Consider the following 20,803-nt stretch of genomic DNA (forward strand, 5'->3'; position numbering starts at 1 on the left):
AATAAATAATCTTCCTAACCACGCGGACGTAGTCGTGGGCTACAGTCAGTGTATTATAAAATAAAGTCCCCAAAAGTGTATGTGATCGATTCTACCGCATGAAATCTACTGAACAGATTTTCATGCGGTTTCACCATTGGAGAGAGGGCTCCACCATTTGCAACAGGAAGGTTTACGGAACGGCTAAGCCGATTTCGATGCGAGTTTCAATTGAAGTTTGCCGGGAAAACTTTATGACACACTAATTTCAAAGCGGGCGAAGCCGCGGGCACAGCTAGTTTTATTATAATTTTATTTTGAAGTAATTAATGATGATTGATTTTTCGATCTTCTACTACTGTAATATAAACTCTTTGTAATTAAAAATTATTTTCTACTTTTTAGTTCGATTAGCTATAAAAGCGTGTTTTTTTTTTGTTTTTTTTTTAATATAATGTATTTACAACACAATAAGCGTTCATAAAAATATTGTAGGTACATACTATCTTTGGTTTACGTCAATAAGTTTAGGTCAGTACATTTGAATTAAATATAAGAAGACTTTTACAGTGTTTCTTGTACGATAATGGAAAATTATTACAAAATAAATATGCCCAAAGAGTTCTTTTACATGTGTATTTTTAAGAAATAAGAAACTTCATATTCTAGGAATTATAAATTATATTTCTTTAAATAGTTGAAATTCAAACTGCATAATTGATGTCACCGAAAGCAATGAAATATAAGATTGTGCATGTCATCAAGACGATTTCGCAATGAAAGTAATTTGATCTTGTTACGTGTTTGTTTCACACGTGCTATTTGAGTGCCACGATTACTAGAATTTACGTTTGAGATAAGCGAATAAAACAATGTAAACATATGAAGCAGGCATTCATTTCGTCGTCCACGAATACTGCTTTTCATTCGTACAAATATTACTAAGAGTAAAACCGAATAAAGGCTGAATTTATTTTTGGATGAAGTCTGTTTCAAACATTTTCTGTAAGTACCTATATGTATTTATATATTTTCTTTTATTATTTTATAATATTTATAGAAAGCAGGTAATTTATGAAAATCAAGTCACAATTAAATTTAATAAAGCTATTTTAAACAATAATTGAAATATTTCTAAAGACGTATAGAAATAAGTTTCAGTCAAACCAGTTAAAAGAAGTTATAAATAAAGCAAACTAACCTTCAAACAAATTGGCTGTATTTAAAAAAAAGTGAGTGGGTACAAAGTACACATGTCAGAAGTGAAACTTCTTTGGCAAACTAATTTTTTAGTCTCGTTTATATTTATACAAATCTAAAGAGTCTCTAGAGTTCCATTCAAACGCTATCTAGTTAGTTTGCAATGTAATAGGTACTATCGATATTCTATTAGCGAACTTTGTAGTTTCTATAGTACACGCTAGGTGGCTTTGTTGTTCGACAAAACGTTGCACATCTTCGTGACGCTAATATTATTATTGCTTTCCTTCATTCGTAAAACATTTACCCTCATGCGCCTAAACAAGTTTCACTTCAAAAATTAAATATTATAAAAAAAAGGAACTCTCGAATATAGATAATTGTGTTTGCAGGCAAACGAAGAAAAACCGACTTCAGTTACCTATATTAACAAGTAATACAACGTAGGTAGACGAAAAAATAGTCAAGTAAATACGCATTATCATTTTATCGCATTACATTATCATTAATCTCATCATCAGATCCTGGTTTCCTTATCATGGTACCAAACTAGGGATTTCTCCTTTTCAACAAAAAAAGAATTATCAAAATCGGTTCATAAACGACGGAGTTATTCCCGAACATATATATATATATACGGTCGAAATGAGTAACCTCCTCCTTTTTTGAAGTCGGTTAAAAAAAGCATTTTACGTTTACGTAATTATATGCGAGTATAAAAGCGATTGTGATCGTATTCTACTAATTACATTTGGCACTTAAACGTCATTTTATTTTGCTGATTAGGTACGTAAGTATAAAATTCATTACGTTACAAATGAAATCGTGTAGTGTATCATTGTAGTGTGACACGTAATCGAATTGTCACGTCGTACTACCATAGAAATAATAATAATTACAATTAAGCTGAATAAAATTAAATCAAATATCAACAAAAATTCATTAAAGAAATATTACGATTTCAATAAATATTTTAATTGCAATTCTTCTTTTTAAATGTGCGTTAACTAAAATAAATAATTTTGTAATAATTTAAATTTTTTTCCACCTTTTGAAATATAAGTTTGATTTGACTAGCCCGTTGGCGCTGTTTGTAGTGACCCTGCTTTCTGCGACGAGGGTTGTAGGTTCGATTCCCACCCCGAGTCTGGGTGTAATATAAATATTTATTTATATATTCGTATGTGTATTATTTATAAGTATGTTTATCGAAAAAAAATATGTAGCTGTATACCAGTCGGCTGTTACCTATAACACAAGCATTAAGTTGCTTACTTTAGGAACAGACGACCGTGTGTGTATTGTGTAGATATTTATTTATTATTATTTATTTATTTGTGTATGTATTTGCAATAAGATTTATTTAGCAAAAATAGGATTTCATTCAATTACTGATGTTCATTAGATATGTAAGAAGCTAGAAATATTTTCAAAACTTATTTGAAGAGAAGTTATTAATTTAGTTAGTAGAGCGACGAAGTGGCTGTGTAAAAAAAACCTATGTTTGTTATTACAAGGGTTCTTATAACTTTAAGAGCTCTTACTCAAATTACTATGTTTGTAAAATACTTATGTTTAGGTGTGGTATATTGGTGTTTAATCTTGCAAGCTGAATTTGATCCACTTCTCAGTATCCGAATGAGAATTTGGAATGTACCTTAAGTTCTGATGACAATGCATTTTTACAAATAATCAATATTTGTTACAACTGACGAATTTCAATGACGGAATATTTAATATAACTCTACTTACATGTCATAAAATAAAAGGGCTTAATTTTTAGATTACTATATACTATCAAACCCGCCATCACAAAATGGCGGATTCCGTATTTTTGTAAAACCCTCCCGATATGCGTATCGAATGAAATGGACTATGAATGTTTATTTATCAAAGAACTGAATTATAATAAACTTGCATGCAAGCGACCATGTAACAATAATGGTTTAATTAACATAAATAATATTTAAAACAATTGATAAATAGAGAGAGTGAGAGAGAATAAATTTTAAAATGAATCTGGGTAAATCAAATCTGGAAAATCTTGCGATAAGTATTTTGATGAAACGTTATGTTGTGTTGTTGTTTGACTACTTGTTTGTTTTCCTCTTTTCAGTGCAGTGAAATAAAACTTGATTTAAAAAATATATTAATTTATTTTACTAAGAAATAAAATAACCTATAACGTCAACAATATTTTGAGAGATGGAGATGCGAACTTAATAAATATTTTGTTCTATACTTATGTTACACAAGCCTAACCCCGCGGTATCGGTGTGCCTTCAACTTTATACGAAGATAAAATAACTCAATATATTTTAATATTAGGAACCCAAGTGTGACCACAGCCGTATTTTTCTGTACCGCACACAGTGCAAGATTTCAACATCATATCGGGTGAAAGATAGGAGACAATAGAATGCGACCACCACAGCGCTGGCCCCGACCGGTGGAAACAATTCTTATACTTCACTTCAGTAGGGAATTGCTTTTTTTAGTTATATAATTTTCATTTTAATTTTAGTTAATAAAAGTATTGCAGTAAATTGCCTTTTTGGCATCTGCGGCTGCAAAAATCGTAACTACTAAATTAGATCTTGCATCAATAACAATGAACATTCTTCAAATTCGTAGTTTGTGTAAATATATTTTATAGCTATAGCTTTACTAGCAGTTGTCTGCGGCATCGCTCGCGTGGAAATTGATAATATTTGCATAGAGGAGCTAAAGTAGTGTATAATTATTATATTACAACAATTTATGACATATTTGTACCATATTTTTGGCATCTTTCGTGCGTTAGAACTACCAGACTACTCGTAAAGCTCGATGTCAATCACGCTTCATGTCAATCACTTCATGGAACAGTCATGCGAAAAACAGTCTTCCCTTAAGTTCCTCAAAACATTTTTAGGTAACTTCAGTAATATGAACTAATCCCCTACTTTGATATACAGAATTTCCGCAAATGAAATAAGTACATTATTTATTATTAATATTATATGCAATAAAATCCTAAAAATAAAAATTTCAGACCTAAAATTTCTACTTCAGATATGACAGAAAACATTTAAGATATTTCGAGGGGTAAAATTACATTAAGACGACTAATTATTATATATTTATTAATTTATATTTAATACGTAATCGGGTCTAAGAATACATTTTAAAATAATGTTTATTAGTACAAAAACAATCCAGAAATAAAGATGTTTGCAAAAATAAGACGCACTGTCATATAAAATATTAAACATTTTAATGTAAGTGATTCAAAAATGCTGAAATTTAATAATAATAATAATAATAATAAAAACTCTTTATTGTACTTAAGGATTCGGTTTTTCCTAATCTAAAGCTTTACCGCTGGTGACTTGACTACTTCTACGGGCGTGCCATCTGGGATTTCATCAAGGTCAGTTAAGTTCTCAGCCTTATAACGTGTTCCATTCGGAGCCACGACATAGCTGCAGCCGTCACGCGTCCAGCACTTATTAATACTAAACCGCTCCCGAGCCGCAAGAAAAGCATCATGTCGGGGCCTTGTCAGAAACTCAGACTGCGTGACAACAGTTCCCTTTAATTTTGCCTTCGCGAACCACACCTGATTTCGGACTGCCAGGTCAGTGAACTTGACTACTAGCGGCCGTGTTTTCTTACCTAAGGAGCGGCCAAACCGGTAAGATAATTTTATACTTGCACTCGAGAAGTTAGGTAAGTTAAGATTCTCTGCGACGAGATTAGTAATTCGAGCAGAAGTGTTCTCCGATTTTTCTTCGGATACTCCGTGGAAAAGAAGGATCTTACGCCGCGTTTTCGTTTCTTGTCGATCCATCTCCCTGCCCAGCAACTCGATTTGATCCTTAAGTGGAGTTAAAGCAAATAACACAAATTTTTTAAATGCTGTGAACTCTGCTGCCAGTGAAGTAGTCGTTAGTGGAGAGAGATTTCTATCCAAGTCCTGTTGAAAGTCATTCATTCTTGTTTTAAACACTTCTGTCATCGTCGTTAGATCTGCTCTCAGAGACTCCATCGTAAATACGGACGAAGAAGATTGCTTGCTGGTGAGTGATGGTAATTAAATAATTAAAAAATTCATGAAAAGCTTTCTAATTTTAATTAAAACCGAATTTAACAGTAAATTTTTAGCAACGACGTATATAAGCTGTTCACTGCTTCGCATCTACCCGCGTCAAGTACATATTCCAAATTAATGCATATCAATCATGCAATCTATAATTTATATAGTTTTTATGATCAAAAACCTATGGGAAAAGTTTTAACTTTTTAAGTCTAGAATGACGTTTTTCGTATGCAAGCATACGAATAACGTCCTCTATTTCACGAATTTCCACACGAAACACGTGTTGACTCATTTTTAATTAGTAGTCCGGAGCAAAAATTTTGATAATTTAGGCTAAAAAATACGAATTTCTTATAAACTTCAATCCATATTGCATCCCTTTAAGGGTAGATTGTCCACTAATCCTTAAATACATCAAATAAATTTATTAATTTTAATCAATAGTGCGTAATTATGTTTCTTGCTGCTTCTAATTAAACAAAATGACGGGTGGACGATTGTATGGTAAATACAAACTTAGAACCCCTATTTGACGCCCTTAGCGGTATATATTTTTAATAAATTCTTATTGGACGTCTACTACGATAAATTTGTAGTATTTGTAGCACCTAAAATGAAAAACATTCAGACAAACTTGTTCGAGTTCTTGGACCACCTTAATCCGATCGTGTCACAAAATACGATCTTAGCGGATTTTTAGTACCTTTTAACTACATCTGAGTCACATTTAAATCTTGTAGCACAAAAAGTCACGGTGACGGTCAGTAAATACGCATTATCAGAGATAATTCAAAAATTGCTCGTCAGATTACAATTAAATTTAATTAAGACCACGTGACAAGCACCACCTGTCCATTAAAAGAAAAACCAACGTAATGGGTCCACCCAGCAAAAAGTTCTGAGGTAACATAGATAAAAAATTACAGTCAAATTGAAACCTCCTTTATTGAAGTCGTTTAAATAGATATATGTAACTAAAAATAAACGCGTTGTTCTTATTACCTGTTAAACAGAACTAGTAAAAAACTGTATCTCCGAATAACGGGGTCTAAAATAATTGAGTATAAACTTTTAGAATTTTAGCTAAATCTTTAAAAATGTTTATTTTTCGACGTCACAAAACAAAATGAGTTATCCGCTAAGTAACTATTGAAAACAAAATTGACATAATTTTTAATTTTTTAATTTGAGTTTTTAAAGTGAAACTTCTTTAGGCGCATGAGGGTAAAATGTTTACGGATGAAACGCAATAATAATAATATTAGCGTCACGAAGATGTGCAACTGTTTCGTTAAACAACAGAGCCACCTAGCGTGTAATATAGTAACTAAAAAGGTTGGTACATAAATATCGATAGTATTACATTGCAAACTAACTAGATAGCGTTTGAACGGAAATCGAAAGCTTTAGATTTGTATAAATATAAGACCTCTTACAAACTAGGATTCATACTACTAGATTGCTTACAATGTTTTCTTATCAAATAAAAAAAACGCTATAAAATTATAAACATTACCTTGTTTCCTTCAAGACGTAGCGTTGTTGTACTGGGAGGAAGGGAAGTTGGAGGATGTTCCAGGTTTCTTTTAGAGCAGTCCACTGTGATTAACGGGATGACAGTTCCTTCGCGATCAGAGACAACGTGAGTCATTGCACACGCGCAGGGATCTGGACAAGTCTCTCGCACCATCTGCTTAGTGAGTATTCATACCAATGTAACAAGAAAATTATATAATAGTAAAAAATTATCATTATAAATAATAATATTATACATATAATTCTTACAACCTGGAGTGGTACAGCGTAGTGGGTTAGGCTCCGACCATTCACCTACATGGAAAAAAGGCCTATACCCAGCAGTGGGACGTTACAAACTTAATTAATCATAAAAAAAGTAAATATTTTTAACGTATACACACAGTAAGACGCATACATATTACATAAAGACTTCGCTAGGCAGTTTCGCTGATAACTGCACTAACGGCCATTACCAGATTGATAATAAATATAAAATATAATAAATATTAGTGCAAGATAACAAAATTTATTTTATTCGTCATTACAAATAAATTATTTCTGATATTACTATTTCATAACTATTCTTTATTAGTTCAAGAGAAAATATCTTACTTTTATTTCATAAAAATGAGTACAGAAAATAAGTAAATAGGTTACGTCATCTTATATTTGTGAACTTATATGATGTAAAAATGAATATGATAGAGCTTGTGCTCTCTTCAACATTAAAAAATCGGCCAAGCGCGAAAGCGGAATCACGCACGAAGGATTTCGTACCATGGACTATGTAAACAACAGTACAACAACTGACCGAGACGTGGCAACTGCACGCTTAATATATTTTAGCTATTTCCATAGTGTTATGGCTTACGGCCTGTTACGATGGGGTAATGTTGCAGATATTGAGACTATATTTATCTTGCAAAAAAGGGCTATTCGCGGCATTTACGATCTTGGAGCTCGAGTCTCCCTACGGGATGTTTTCCAAAAGGTAGACATATTAACAATTGCGTCGCATTTATAACAATATTATGTATATTCATCAAAATATTCATTGTTTTGAAATAAATAGTAATAATCGCATTGTAAACACGAGAAGGAATAACAAAATTGTAACTCGAAGTTTCCGACTGCGCAAAGTAAACGTTTCCTTTCTGGGTTATGGTATTCGCATGTATAATAAAATCCCACCAATAATTTTGGAATTGTCTCAACATAAATTTTACGTTATTATTAAAAAAATAAATAGATAAAGCTTATTACTCGGTGCAGGATGACATAGTTGATAAAGATGTGTGGACTTAGTGACGTTGTATTTCATGCAAGATATTACTAATTTTGTACTAAAACACAGTTTGTATATTATTTTTAAAAGAGTATCTGCGGAGTTTCTTGCCGATTCTTCTCTGCAGAATCTACATTCCGAATAGGTGGTAGCTTTACTTCTACAAATATAATAATTTATTTTTAAAGTTTTAATTTGTAAAATGACGATTTGAAAGTGCTCTTGGAGCCTATTTGAATAAAGCTGTTTTTGATTTTGATTTTGTACCATTTATTGATATCGACCAAAAATAGGCAAAAAATTGGTTTTTTGTATGGGATTAAATATTCATTTTCTTTTAATTTTATTGTTTATTATTAAAGTAAAAATACAATTGAGTATTTTGTGAACATTTCAAGTGCCTACCTGTTGCCATTATTGATATCGAACAAAAAAAAAATGGCGTTTGTTGTATGGGATTCCTCTTTAAATATTTATTTAATTTGTTTTTAGTATTTACGACGGACGGACGGACGGACGGGCGGACGTACAGACAGCGAAGTCTTAGTAATAGGCTCCGTTTTTACCCTTTATGTACGAAACCCTAAAAATAACATTATAGGCAGTATTAACAATAAACCAAACATTTTATCTATTTTCTATTTTTCCTTGCGTGTTATTTGTATACCTATTTTATAGTAAGAAGGAGGCAAACAAACCTACACAACATTATAAGCGTACTGCCGAACCCTAATCTTTTACCATCCTCAGGAGCTCAATCTAGCTTGCTCACTACAGGAACACTCAAACTACAACAACACTACTTGAGAGTAGTATTATTTAGCTGTGATCTTCTGTAAGGTTAGCGTACTTCCCCAGTAGGGCTGAGCCGAATTTCGAACAAGATATATCCGTGCCCTATCTCAATAAAGGTACTTACATTCATGAATACTTCTTGGTTGTTTCATGCTTATACAGTCTTTTGTTTTACTCAATTTAGAAACTGTCAAATACTGTTTTGTTATTGACAATTATGATTAAAGGGAAATTAAAATTAAATTACGTTAATATTAAAATCAATTTCTCTCGCTCCATGGTTTCAGGATCGCTTTCTTTTAAATTTAAATCTGTTAATTTAAATTTAAAATTATTTTAGTTAATATCGGCAACTAGTTATAATACGTCCTATTAGGTCCGATTAATTTGGTTAAATAAATGTATGCTCTTAGCTTTATTACCACATATTTTATCTTTACTTATTATATATAGATAAATATACAACAAACACACAGAGTCCTTTGTTCCTAAAGTAAGCAACTTAATGCTTATGTCATAGGTAACAGACGGCTGGTATAGCTACATTTTTTATTTTAGATAAACTTACATATATAAATAAACATATATATATTAAACCGAGACTCGGTTGGGAATCGAACCCAGAACCCCTGGAGCAGAAAGCAGGGTCATTACAAACTGCGCTAATGGGCTAGTTACTTACTTATAAATTTACATTTTACTTTGAATATATATATGAGTAATCTTACTCGAATAATATCCATTACTATGTGTAGCGGCTTTCCTCTGTAAAGGTGCAGATGACACACAAGATCATAATAGTCTACGATTCTCTTCCGAATTGTTCCATTTTCATTCTCCATCGCCAGCCAGTCTAAGCCACCATCGCTACAATCCCATTCGTTATCTACAATCAAGCATTTATTTTATTTATGGAAAGTGTTAAATATATTACGAAAAAAATACTTTAAACACAAATGTCCTCGATTTAAGGCTCGCACTACATAAATCTTATTATTTATTATCTAGCTCTATTATTTTATACTTATATATTACTTATCTAGCTGACCCGACGAACTTCATATCGATAGTTTTTTCCTGGATATATAGCTTTTTTAATATTTCCTTTAATAAAAACCGGTTAATTACAATAATAAGTAGAAAACTAATAAATCTTTTTTTTGCAGTTTTGGCGCTGTCCAGTTATTAATTTTTGTTTACATATATTCTGTATACCCACTAGCTTCAACGCATAAACTCTAATTAGTGATAATTTTAATACTCTCTCACAATAAATCACTTTCCCTAAAATATATCTACAGCATTAATTGTTTTTCGTTTATATTCAAATCATTTTCAATACTAAACATTAATCCATATAATCTTTTCAACCTACGTAAGCTCAAAAAATATTAAATTGATTAAACGATTAAGGGTTTTATTTTGTATTCAAATAAAATTCATAACGAGATAAAAAGGTAGATATCTAAGCCGTCTTACACCGACGTAAGATTTTTTATACGTCCCTAACAATCGAAATGAGTTATGTATATGTATGTAACTCCTAGCAAATGAGACCTTACTAAAAAGGGTAAAACGAAAGAAACTATTTCTAATATTGCTTGTGAAAAGGTTCTTTTCATTCCTATTATATACATATATGACCTATGTATGTTTTTAATTGTATGGCACTGTTTCATACTAAGCAATTACGAACAAGTCATTTCGTTAATATTAAAAACATTTAATCCTGCTCATACATAAAATTTTGTAATTTATTATTTTTGTCATTATTAATCATTATTAATTATCTTTCTAGTTTTGTAATTTAATTTGAAATGTATAAAACTTATGGTTAACAGTCTCTTCCATCTAATTCTTTTCAAGATCAGTCTAATCAAGAAAAAATAGAAACTTGCAACTTTTAAAGGCGAGTAATTAATTTATTCGTCAACTTTATACCAAAATAATTTTATATCGACAGTACTATAATTAAAACACTAATTATTGGTATCAACACAAATTCCCTACAGAACACAACTCTATTTAAGTATGACATAACGTAAATAGTATGTGTGTTTTATTTCTCCAGAGAATGAATATGAATTAGTTACATTCCCATTTCTAGTAAGTCCTTGGCACCTGGACGACAGACGCTAAATGTGCGATTAAAAAGATATGCTAATGGGTTACGGCAAAACAAATAATGACTATTAAGGCTTTTTAAAGAAAAATGTCGAATTCATATAAGTAGTTATGGAGCAACGTTATTTTTATCCCTACTAATCTAATATATAAAATTCTCGTGTCATGGTGTTAAACATTGAACTCCCCCGAAACGGCTCAACCGATTTTAATAAAATTTTGTGGGCATATCGGGTAGGTCTGAGAATCGGCCAACATGTATTTTTCATACCCCTAAGTTATAGGGGGGGGGGGGGGTTAAGCGGGTTAGTAAAATATATGGCAAAGCACCGTTTGCGGGATCAGCTAGTCTAATATATAAAATTCTCGTGTCATGGTGTTAAACATTGAACTCCTCCGAAACGGCTCGACCGATTTTAATAAAATTTTGTGAGCATATCGGGTAGGTCTGAGAATCGGCCAACATCTATTTTTCATACCCCTAAGTTATAAGGGGGGGGGGATTAAGCGGGTTAATAACATATATGGCAAAGAAACGTTTGCGGGGTCAGCTAGTTAAATTTATAAATTTGGCTCGAAATCTTTAAAACGAAGATTTCATTAGAGCATTAAAATTATAAAATTTTCAATAATATGATCGTACAGTAATATAATTGTTTGGGTCGCAAACGAAAAATAATTGACTTCAATTACATCGACAAATAAAGTAGGTTGAAGAAAAAATTGTCAAAGAAATATGTATTATTTTTTGGATACAACTCAAAAAGTGCTCGTCAGGTCTTGATTAAATTTTAGATTAAATGACTAGTACCAGACTTCGATTATAAAAAGAATTATTAAAATCGGAACATCCGATATAAAGCTATGAGCTTAAACACATAAAAATTACATCGTCAAAAATGCTCATAAAATAAAAACTACTGAATAAAATTTTTATGGGACCAAATGGCAACTATTCCGCATCGAACAAAGCGAGAGTCAAGTAAATCAGATCAGACATCTGGGCGCAATCGGTGTACATACATAGGAAAAGCAAACCTAATTAAAAAACCCCTTTTGGAAGTCGGTGAATAAGAAATACTTATAAATATCATAAAACGTCAAAATCTTCGATCTATAGAGCGATCGATCGATTTTAATCGTCGATCTTTAATGTAATGATTATAGTTTCTTTAAATTTTATAAACTATTTCAAAGCTCCTATAGTCGTCACAAAATAAGAGGCCCGTTTGGATATTTGACAAAAACCCTAGAACGTAACTTGGTACAAAACTGTAAGAAACAATGAAAAAGAATTATTAATAACATAAAGTGTTTTTAAAACATACGCACATTTTTGACGCGTTAAATAATATGGTAGAATATATTGGGAGTATTCTTTTCGCGCTTACTGTATGCAATTTCTAATTGTTACGAAACGTCTCAAAAATGATGATAAGGCTTTATATATAAATATTTATGTACTTAATAAGATAAGGTTAGTCATATAATATACTAGCTGACCTGGCGAACTTCGTATCACCTTATTTTTTTCTGAAATATAATAATAACATTGTGACACGAGATTTATATATATTAAGATTAGTAAAAATTAAAAAAAAAGAAAGTTAAATGGATAAAACGATTTCTAAGCACACAAAAAAAGTACATAACTAGTAGCAAATAAGTGTACATTTATGTAAATATAATAAAAATAATTACTATATAAAAAAAAGTAATATGTCTAGTCTAAGTATAGTCTTGATCACTGGACTCGCGTCGACTCTTAGAAATTTTGAGACTAGTTATTAAGGGATTCTAAAGTTGCAGTGAAGTACCAATGCATGTTTAAACAAAAAAAAATGAATTAACAAAAGCACGGGCATAATAAGCCTGTGGATATATCACTTAAATAAAAAAAAACGTTTCAAAAACAGTTACGTTCTATGTCTTTATTTTTAAGCACTAGTGCTGTAACTAATTAGTCACTGAATTTCCCCAGCTTAGTTCGATTTTAATCGTAAATAAATGTTGTGTCGTGACCTTTACTGAAAAAAAGAGCTTGGCGCTCAAAGTCGTATATACAATTTTGATTTGGCTAATAAACCGCGATAAAATCCGATAAAATTGTTACATTATAATGATAAAAATTCTGTAAATAATAGAAAACAATATAAAAATATAAAATAAATATAAATTGGCCTTTTGTAGCCTTGTATTAAGTGTTTCAAATTACCTACAATATTAAAGCTTAAGTTAAATTTCTGATCAAAATTTTAATACGATACATGAAGTGTTGAAGTAAGTTATGCTACCCTAACTGGCAAAAACTGCTGAATGTTATCTAAAGTGGTCGGACCAATAGATTTATTTGGGTTCTCAGATAAATAAATTGAATTTTGAATGGGTGACCCACAAATCATTCATTGACATAAGAAACTAAAATTCTAATTTAGAAATATCTTATGTTGTAACTGAAATTAATCTTTCCATGATTGGAGCACTTTGTACGATAATCTTAAATGTTTTAAATTAAATAATTATAAACAATAAATATTATTATTTTTGTAAGACTACTCACAATGTCGTAAACTTGTCTGTGTCTTGTCTTGCAGTAACACTACTGCAATATATCGTACCTTATTGACCTCGTCAAGTATTTAACTCACCGCTTAGGTAAACCGTCTGCAGACGCGGTGGCCCTCGCAGGAGATTTTCTTTCATGTGTCTGAGCATGTTGCTTCGTAGGTCTAATACTCTTAGTTCTGTAAGTTTTTCAACGACATTTGCTGGAACTTCCCAGAGTGATGTTAAGTTATGCATTGTTATTCTCTGAAAAAAATCAATCCTTCTAACAGATAATTAATTCGCTGCAATGATTTATAGCTTGTAATACACATTTAATAATTAAAAAAAACAGTCAAAATTGGATATATTTTTCAGATAATTATTCAAATTACTATTTTTCTAAAATAAGAAAGTCTATTGCTATTTTTTTTTTTTGTTTATTATAATTTTCTAACTTAAGCTTTTGCCAACAAATTTACCTATTTTCTTATATAGCTCTACGACAATACCATTTCGAGTGCGAAAATTACAGTAAGCTCTTGTGTATCCTTAAAGATCTGTCGTCGTAAACATTTTGGAGATTTCTGTCAACATCTGTTAACTAAGTGTTTTTCAAATGCACGGATGAAATAAATTGACTCGTTTACTTCTCGTGTAGATATAACAGATTAATATTAAACAATAATGTTAAACACAGTATTCCCGCAACGGCATAGATATTTGTATTTGTGTACAAATATTTATTTTCGATTTAGATGTATGTCCTTGTCGGTCTCCCAATAGTGCCTTGACTTGATATACAAGCTCTACCAGCTAGAACTATCATATACACTCGTGGGCATCATACGAGAATTCTTATCAAATCGCACTTTCAGATATCGGGTCGACGGCACTCTATCCTCGCCCCGTCCAATCTACGCGGGAGTCCCCAGGGCTCGGTGCTCTCACCGCTTCTCTATTCGTTATACACGAATGACATGACATTCCCTTACCGAAAAACAAATACACAAAACTAGCCCTATTTGCTGGCGACCCGGCAATCTACACACCAGGTAGAACCATCAAGGCCATAACTTCTCGACTCCAATCCGAGCTCACCGCTCTCGGCGCGTGGTTTAGGAAATGGAGAATCGAAGTAAATCCCGAAAAGAGTGCCGCCGGCACTTCGTCAAACACATTAATCACGTCTTCTGGGCGCAAGGTCGTCACCGGACTATCACCCTATTCGTTACTCTGATTCCTTGACAAAAGGAAACGAAGTACTTAAGCGTCATATTCGACAGTAACTCACGTTCAAGCCCCACATCAACCGGGTCCGAAACAGAGCAGCGTTCGTCCTAGATCGATTATACGCGATGCTATGGAGGAGGAGTAGAATGTCTCTTAGAAATGAGACGACGTTATACAAAGCCTGCGTACGTCCTAACGACCTACACACGCGTGCCCTGTCTTCGCTCACGTCAAGCCTACTTAAATATACAGCCTTCAGATGATTCAAAATAAGTTTCTATGCACCGCCACGGACTCGCCGTGCTACGTGCGTAATGTCGACTTACATTGCAACCTTAGGATCAATTTTCGCTACGGCGTATTTTGAGAAGGCGCGCATTCACACTAATCTTCTTATAGCAGGGGCTTGCAAATACGTAGGTAAAGGAAAACTAGAAAAACGAGAGACATGTCCTTTTTCTTTCACAGCTGTGTCTCAGTACCCGGCCATCCCACCCGGTGATGCTGTCGAGGCTGATAGGGCCAACAGCATTAGACAATCCGTAAAAAAAGATAAAGAGGCCTATGCACTGGGATATTGCTGACTAAATCGTAATATTTACTTATCAAAATAGTGCAAAACTATTTAGGTTGAACTATTTGGTCCAAGCTATACGACTCTATCGTAAACTCAAAATTCCTGTTTACGTAACTCGTACTGAAAATTATTCTTACATCCACTGTATAAATCGTACGCAAACATTCATTACCACTATCAATATTACATCATCTCTTCTATTCTACCCTTTTTCCGTTTAACGCGCAAAAGTTGAGGATTGTTAGTCGATATCATTTGTTTTTTCAACCCGTTAAGCACTCTTGCAAATAGATCTAAGCATGAGATCTGCCCTTTGCCCTTCAGTGGGAAGTTTACTCGACACTATACCAACAATCTGAACGCAAAACTTTTAACTTGAATTACAAATATTTTCATTAAAATATTTCGAAAATAACATCTTTTTACTTTGATTGACTTTCAGAAGTTTTAAGGTCACGGATATTTTTACATGATATAAATTTAAGCTCAGAAGTCTTTTTTATTTAAATCTGAGTGTATTATTAGCAGTTATAATCTTAGTTTCATAAGGTACCCGACTAGAAAAAAGGTAGGGCTCAACCAGATCATGTATCTGGACCGGATCAGGATAGAATGAGGCATGCCAGATCCGGCAAGCTCTATCAGGACCAGATCTGGTCCAGACAAAGATAGCCTGATGTAAAATATAATCAAGTATAGTAAGGCATACTGAATCAGGACCCGGTCCGGTCCAGATCAGGATAGCCTGAAAGAAATTACGCGACCTGAGCCTGAATCGCGCTATTAATGTTTTTAAGCGCACTTAGTATATATACAGTTATCAGGACAGTCTAGCAGAGAGTCCATTTCTACACAGTAGAGCAGTCGTAAGTAATAGGAAATAGTTTATTAGTAGTTAATTATTAGAAGTTAATAAACAAAATTTAATTAATAATAGTAATTAATTAATAACATAAAAATAAATAAAAATAATTATTATTTAAAGTAAAAACATAAATAAATAATACATTGGAAAAAATAAACGGAAATAAATATCATCATAATTATATTAAGTAACATATTTATAATATCAATTCGCTTTTTTTTTTAAGCATTTTTTTCAAGAATATACATTCGTGTTTTTTAAAAGGACCGGACCGAACCGGCTGATTAGGATGAGATGAGATTTCCTGATCTGGACCCGATCAGGAAATCTCATCTCATCCTGATGAGGTCCAGACCAATCATCTGCGTTACATGCCTTATCTAGTCTTGATCAGGCATGCCTGGTCCGGTCCTTCTAAGGAAGACGAAAAAACTTCTACTCGGATACTTGAGACGCAAAGTCGAGAATTACGATGACGCGAAAATGTTGATAATATCCTCTTATGTAAGGCATTACCTTAATTATATGACATATAATATTTATTTATTTATATAAATACATATTTTATTTCAACACTAACAATACCATTAAGCCTTTATTGGCTTTGACTTGCCATATTTACATTTTAAGTTCTAAATTTTAAAACTTACAATAGGAAAAGAAATATATTAAAATATTTCTGTGTGCTACAATCTTTAAGTCACAGTTGTTCTCAATATTAAATAAAGGAATACAACTCAAAAATCTAAAGAAACAACAATTATGTATATGGGGTAGGATAACAAACATTATATTATATTTTCAGAACTTTTGAACCGACGAAAAATTTTCAAATTGTTCTCAATTTCAATGAAAGCGTGTATTTATATAAGCGTATTATATAACATTGTTATGTACTATGTATAGTTGTATACATAATGTAAAATAAAAGATGCGTCATATATTAAGTGACACATATTTTTATCGAATAGTCCCAATAGAATTTTTTATTGAATGAATTATCCTCAATTCTACTACGCATAGCTTTATATAAAGTTATTTATTCAGATACCTTATTTTGAAATGAAGACAAGCAAATAAAATTAAATTTTACTTTTCTATATCTCTAGACATTTTATCGTATATCTACGTACGAATATACGTAATATCACTGAAGCTTACATTGTTAGACTCATTGTTCGATTTAACTTGTTGTTGAGTTGTCTCCAATCCTGACACGTCTGTTTCGTCTCTCTCTAACGACAGAACAAGTGCCGAAAGCCTGGAAGAAAGCTAACGTGCAGCCTGTGCCCAAAAAAGGCAGTCGAGCTGACCCTGTCAATTACAGACCTATTTCCATAACGTCCATAGTCTGTAAGAGTATGGAATGTATACTGAATAACTAACTCCTGGCACACCTTGAGGAGAACGATCTTCTTAGCGACCGACAGTTCGATTTTCGCCGCAATCGGTCCACGGGTGATCTTCTCGCGTATGCCACCCACATTTGGAGTGAGGCTATCGAGAAACACGGGAAAGCCGTAGCGGTCTCGCTCGATATCTCGAAGGCATTTGACAGGGTCTGGCATGACGGCCTTATTAGCAAACTTCCTTCATACGGCATACCCGCTTCTCTCTGTGTTTGGATATCTGACTTCCTAGGAGATCGATCGATTCGCGTGGTTATAGACGGTTGCGAGTCCGATCGTTTGGTCATCAATGCCGGGGTCCCTCAGGGGTCTGTACTCTCGGCAACGCTATTCTTGCTGCACATCAACGACCTGCTCAAACTCGGGACCTTTGGGTATGCAGATGACAGCACCGTTGTCGAGCGTTACATGTCCGACGCACGACCGAGTGGGTCTGAGATCCAGTCGCTGAGGGAAGCGACAGCGACTGAACTCGTCCCTTAAAGCTGTCTCTGATTGGGGTGACGCAAACCTGGTCAAGTTCAATGCCTCAAAGACCCAGGCGTGTCTGTTTTCGGCAAAACGGGGTCCTTTCCAACTGACTTCCTCTTTTCGAGGTTTGCCCGTGCCTACATCCGGCCACCTGGAGCTTCGTGGCGTTACTTTATCATCCACCCTCAATTTTGGCTCATACATAGAGGCAAAGGCTCAAACACCAAAAAACTGGAAGGTGAGACGGTACTTCACTCCGGAACAGCTTCTGAATTTATACCAAGCACAAGTTCGATCATGCATGGAGTACTGCTCTCATCTTTGGGATGGCTCAGCCAAGTACCAGCTGGAACTTCTTGAGTCAATTGAGAGATGAGCCAGGAGGCTCATCGGTGATGATGCACTGATCACCGCAAAGCTGCAAAGCTTGCATCATCGGTGTAGGGTGGCCAGCCTGTCGGTTTTTTATCGGATACGCTTCGGAGAGTGTGCGCAAGAACTCCATGACCTGATTCCCCCCTCCCCCTTCCATCATCGTACAACCAGACGCTCTGCGTTACGTCACCCTTATATGGTTAACTTTTCCTCTATACGCCCTAAGCGATTCGCTAGCACATTCTTGATCTGTACGGCCAAAGAATGGAACTCTCTACCAGCGTCTGTGTTTCCCGAAAGCTATGACCTGGGGATCTTTAAGTCGCGAGTAAATAGGTTACTTCTAGGTAAGCGTGCTCCATCTTAGACCGCATTTTCACTTATCATCAGGTAAAACAGCGGTCAAACGCCAGCCTATCTATGTATAAAAAAAAACTTTTTTCAACTTCTTTATCATAATTTAAAAAGTATATATATACAACAGAAGAAATTAAAAGGCTTCCGGTAAAAATATGCGTATAGAAGGGGGAAAGAAAAGTAAATATGTAAGTAAATAGACAATCTTTAATCTCCAATTGACAAAAAAGAATGAAAGAGCAGATTGCTACACCTAGAGTTAAGTGATTAGACCAGGTAGAAAACCGACCCATGGACATCTTCATAATTAGGGAAGTTGCGTACGGAAACGGTATTCTTATAATACATAAAATAGAATTAACGGTAATTCTTTACAACCTCTAAATTATGGCGCAGTAGTTAGTTTGTACGTCGTCGTAACGTCTCGCCGTCCTCGGCTATCATCGACTGATCTTTAAAAAAAGGTTTTTGGGTCATCTAAATCGATGCACGCATCCATTTTGCGTTAACTGTAACGGTTCACAACTTAAGTTTCTACATTTGCAAACTCCACTACCCTTAATCACACCCTCATTAACGTTCCATTGTTCAGCCTTTCCTCTTATCTATTGTTCCTCGAACACCGCCCCGTCTTTGCCACTCTTATCTATTACTCATTTGTATGCCCTGCTTATCAGTGCTACTGTATTATGATTCATCGTTCGTCCACCCATTCTGAATCATATCAACATTGCAGTCCCATTTTTAAAAACTCTAGATGATATCGTGCAGGTTATCGTCCATATGAATCCAAATATTAACCGATGCCATTTTTATCGATATATAAAGCTATCCAATGTGAGCCTGGACATTATTTACGTTCGTACGTGGGTATACATGGGCAGTCTATTAGCAGCATAAACATTATTTTCTAGACTGGGGTGAATCTGAATCTTTTTCAGATGTTGTTGTACATCTAGTGTATCCATGATATAACTACTATTAGTAGATTACTACTGTACCAATCTATTCAATGATTAACATAGGAATGATCAATTATAGTGATTTGTAAATATTAAATCGCATTCTTTCGTGATGATTTGTAGGAGTCATCGGTGTAGCGCAAGTCGCAATACGAGATAAGCTTGTTGACTCATAAAGTTACTATCAGTTTCGCTGCGGAAATGCCTTAGATTAGATATAAGTTACTAGTGCTATATAAGACCGAGCAGCTACAGTCATGCAGTCAGTGTATGGAAGTTTGACCGCAGTGGATCCAATACTACGTTTGTGTTACTTCAACGCTTTGATGGTCATGGACGTAAGTGTTTATTCTATTGTTTTTTTGTTTTCGTGCTGGTTCTGGGTTGTGAGCCAGAACTGGTACAAACTAACTACTTACTGAAGTGGCTAAAAAAGCTGTTGAACAGATCTTTTGGATACTTTTTTTGGGTTCACCGTAATCAAAATTTAAAGTAATAAGTACATTGTCAACTTTTGATAATGACTTAACTTGTTATGTATATATTTTATTACTGTTGCGGGTTCGAGTCCCGCCTGAGTCTGGGGTCTATCTATATTTGTAAAAAAAAGCATTTATTTATATCAGCCGGCTGTTACCTATAACACAAGAATTAAGCTGCTTAGCGTAGGAACAGTCGACCGTGTGTGTACGTTATAAGATATTTATTTATTTATTTGACTCGTTCTTAATATTTACCACTTCAAGTTCCTAAAAATATATAATGATGAATATAAACCAATGTTTGTTAAGATATACGAAGTTCCGTGAGCTAGGTTTTATATGTTATTTATTGACAGAGTAATTGTTATGTGTTTTTTAAAATAATATTAGAGTTGTCACTTGATGTCACTAGCCGCGATAAGATCGTCTATATGTATTAAATATTAAAAGCAAATATTATAGTAATCAAAACCGGCGATTTTATTTACGCCCTAACAGGTTATGGGCCCAGTGAACTATATACAATTGATTTCATACCAGTAAATA

General features: G+C 33.6%; 1 protein-coding gene across 1 annotated transcript in view; it reads right to left on the reverse strand.

Moving 5' to 3' along the window:
* The window catches only part of LOC123656647 (protein singed wings 2), a 53,074-nt gene that overhangs the window by 21,992 nt on the left and 10,279 nt on the right, over positions 1 to 20,803 (reverse strand). Inside the window, 3 exon segments of the mRNA XM_045592313.1 lie at positions 6,777 to 6,950; positions 9,587 to 9,744; positions 13,631 to 13,793. Of these exon segments, the coding sequence (XP_045448269.1) occupies positions 6,777 to 6,950; positions 9,587 to 9,744; positions 13,631 to 13,793 (495 nt within the window).

Source organism: Melitaea cinxia, chromosome 9, assembly GCF_905220565.1.
Source record: "Melitaea cinxia chromosome 9, ilMelCinx1.1, whole genome shotgun sequence".
Taxonomy (NCBI): Eukaryota; Metazoa; Arthropoda; class Insecta; order Lepidoptera; family Nymphalidae; genus Melitaea; species Melitaea cinxia.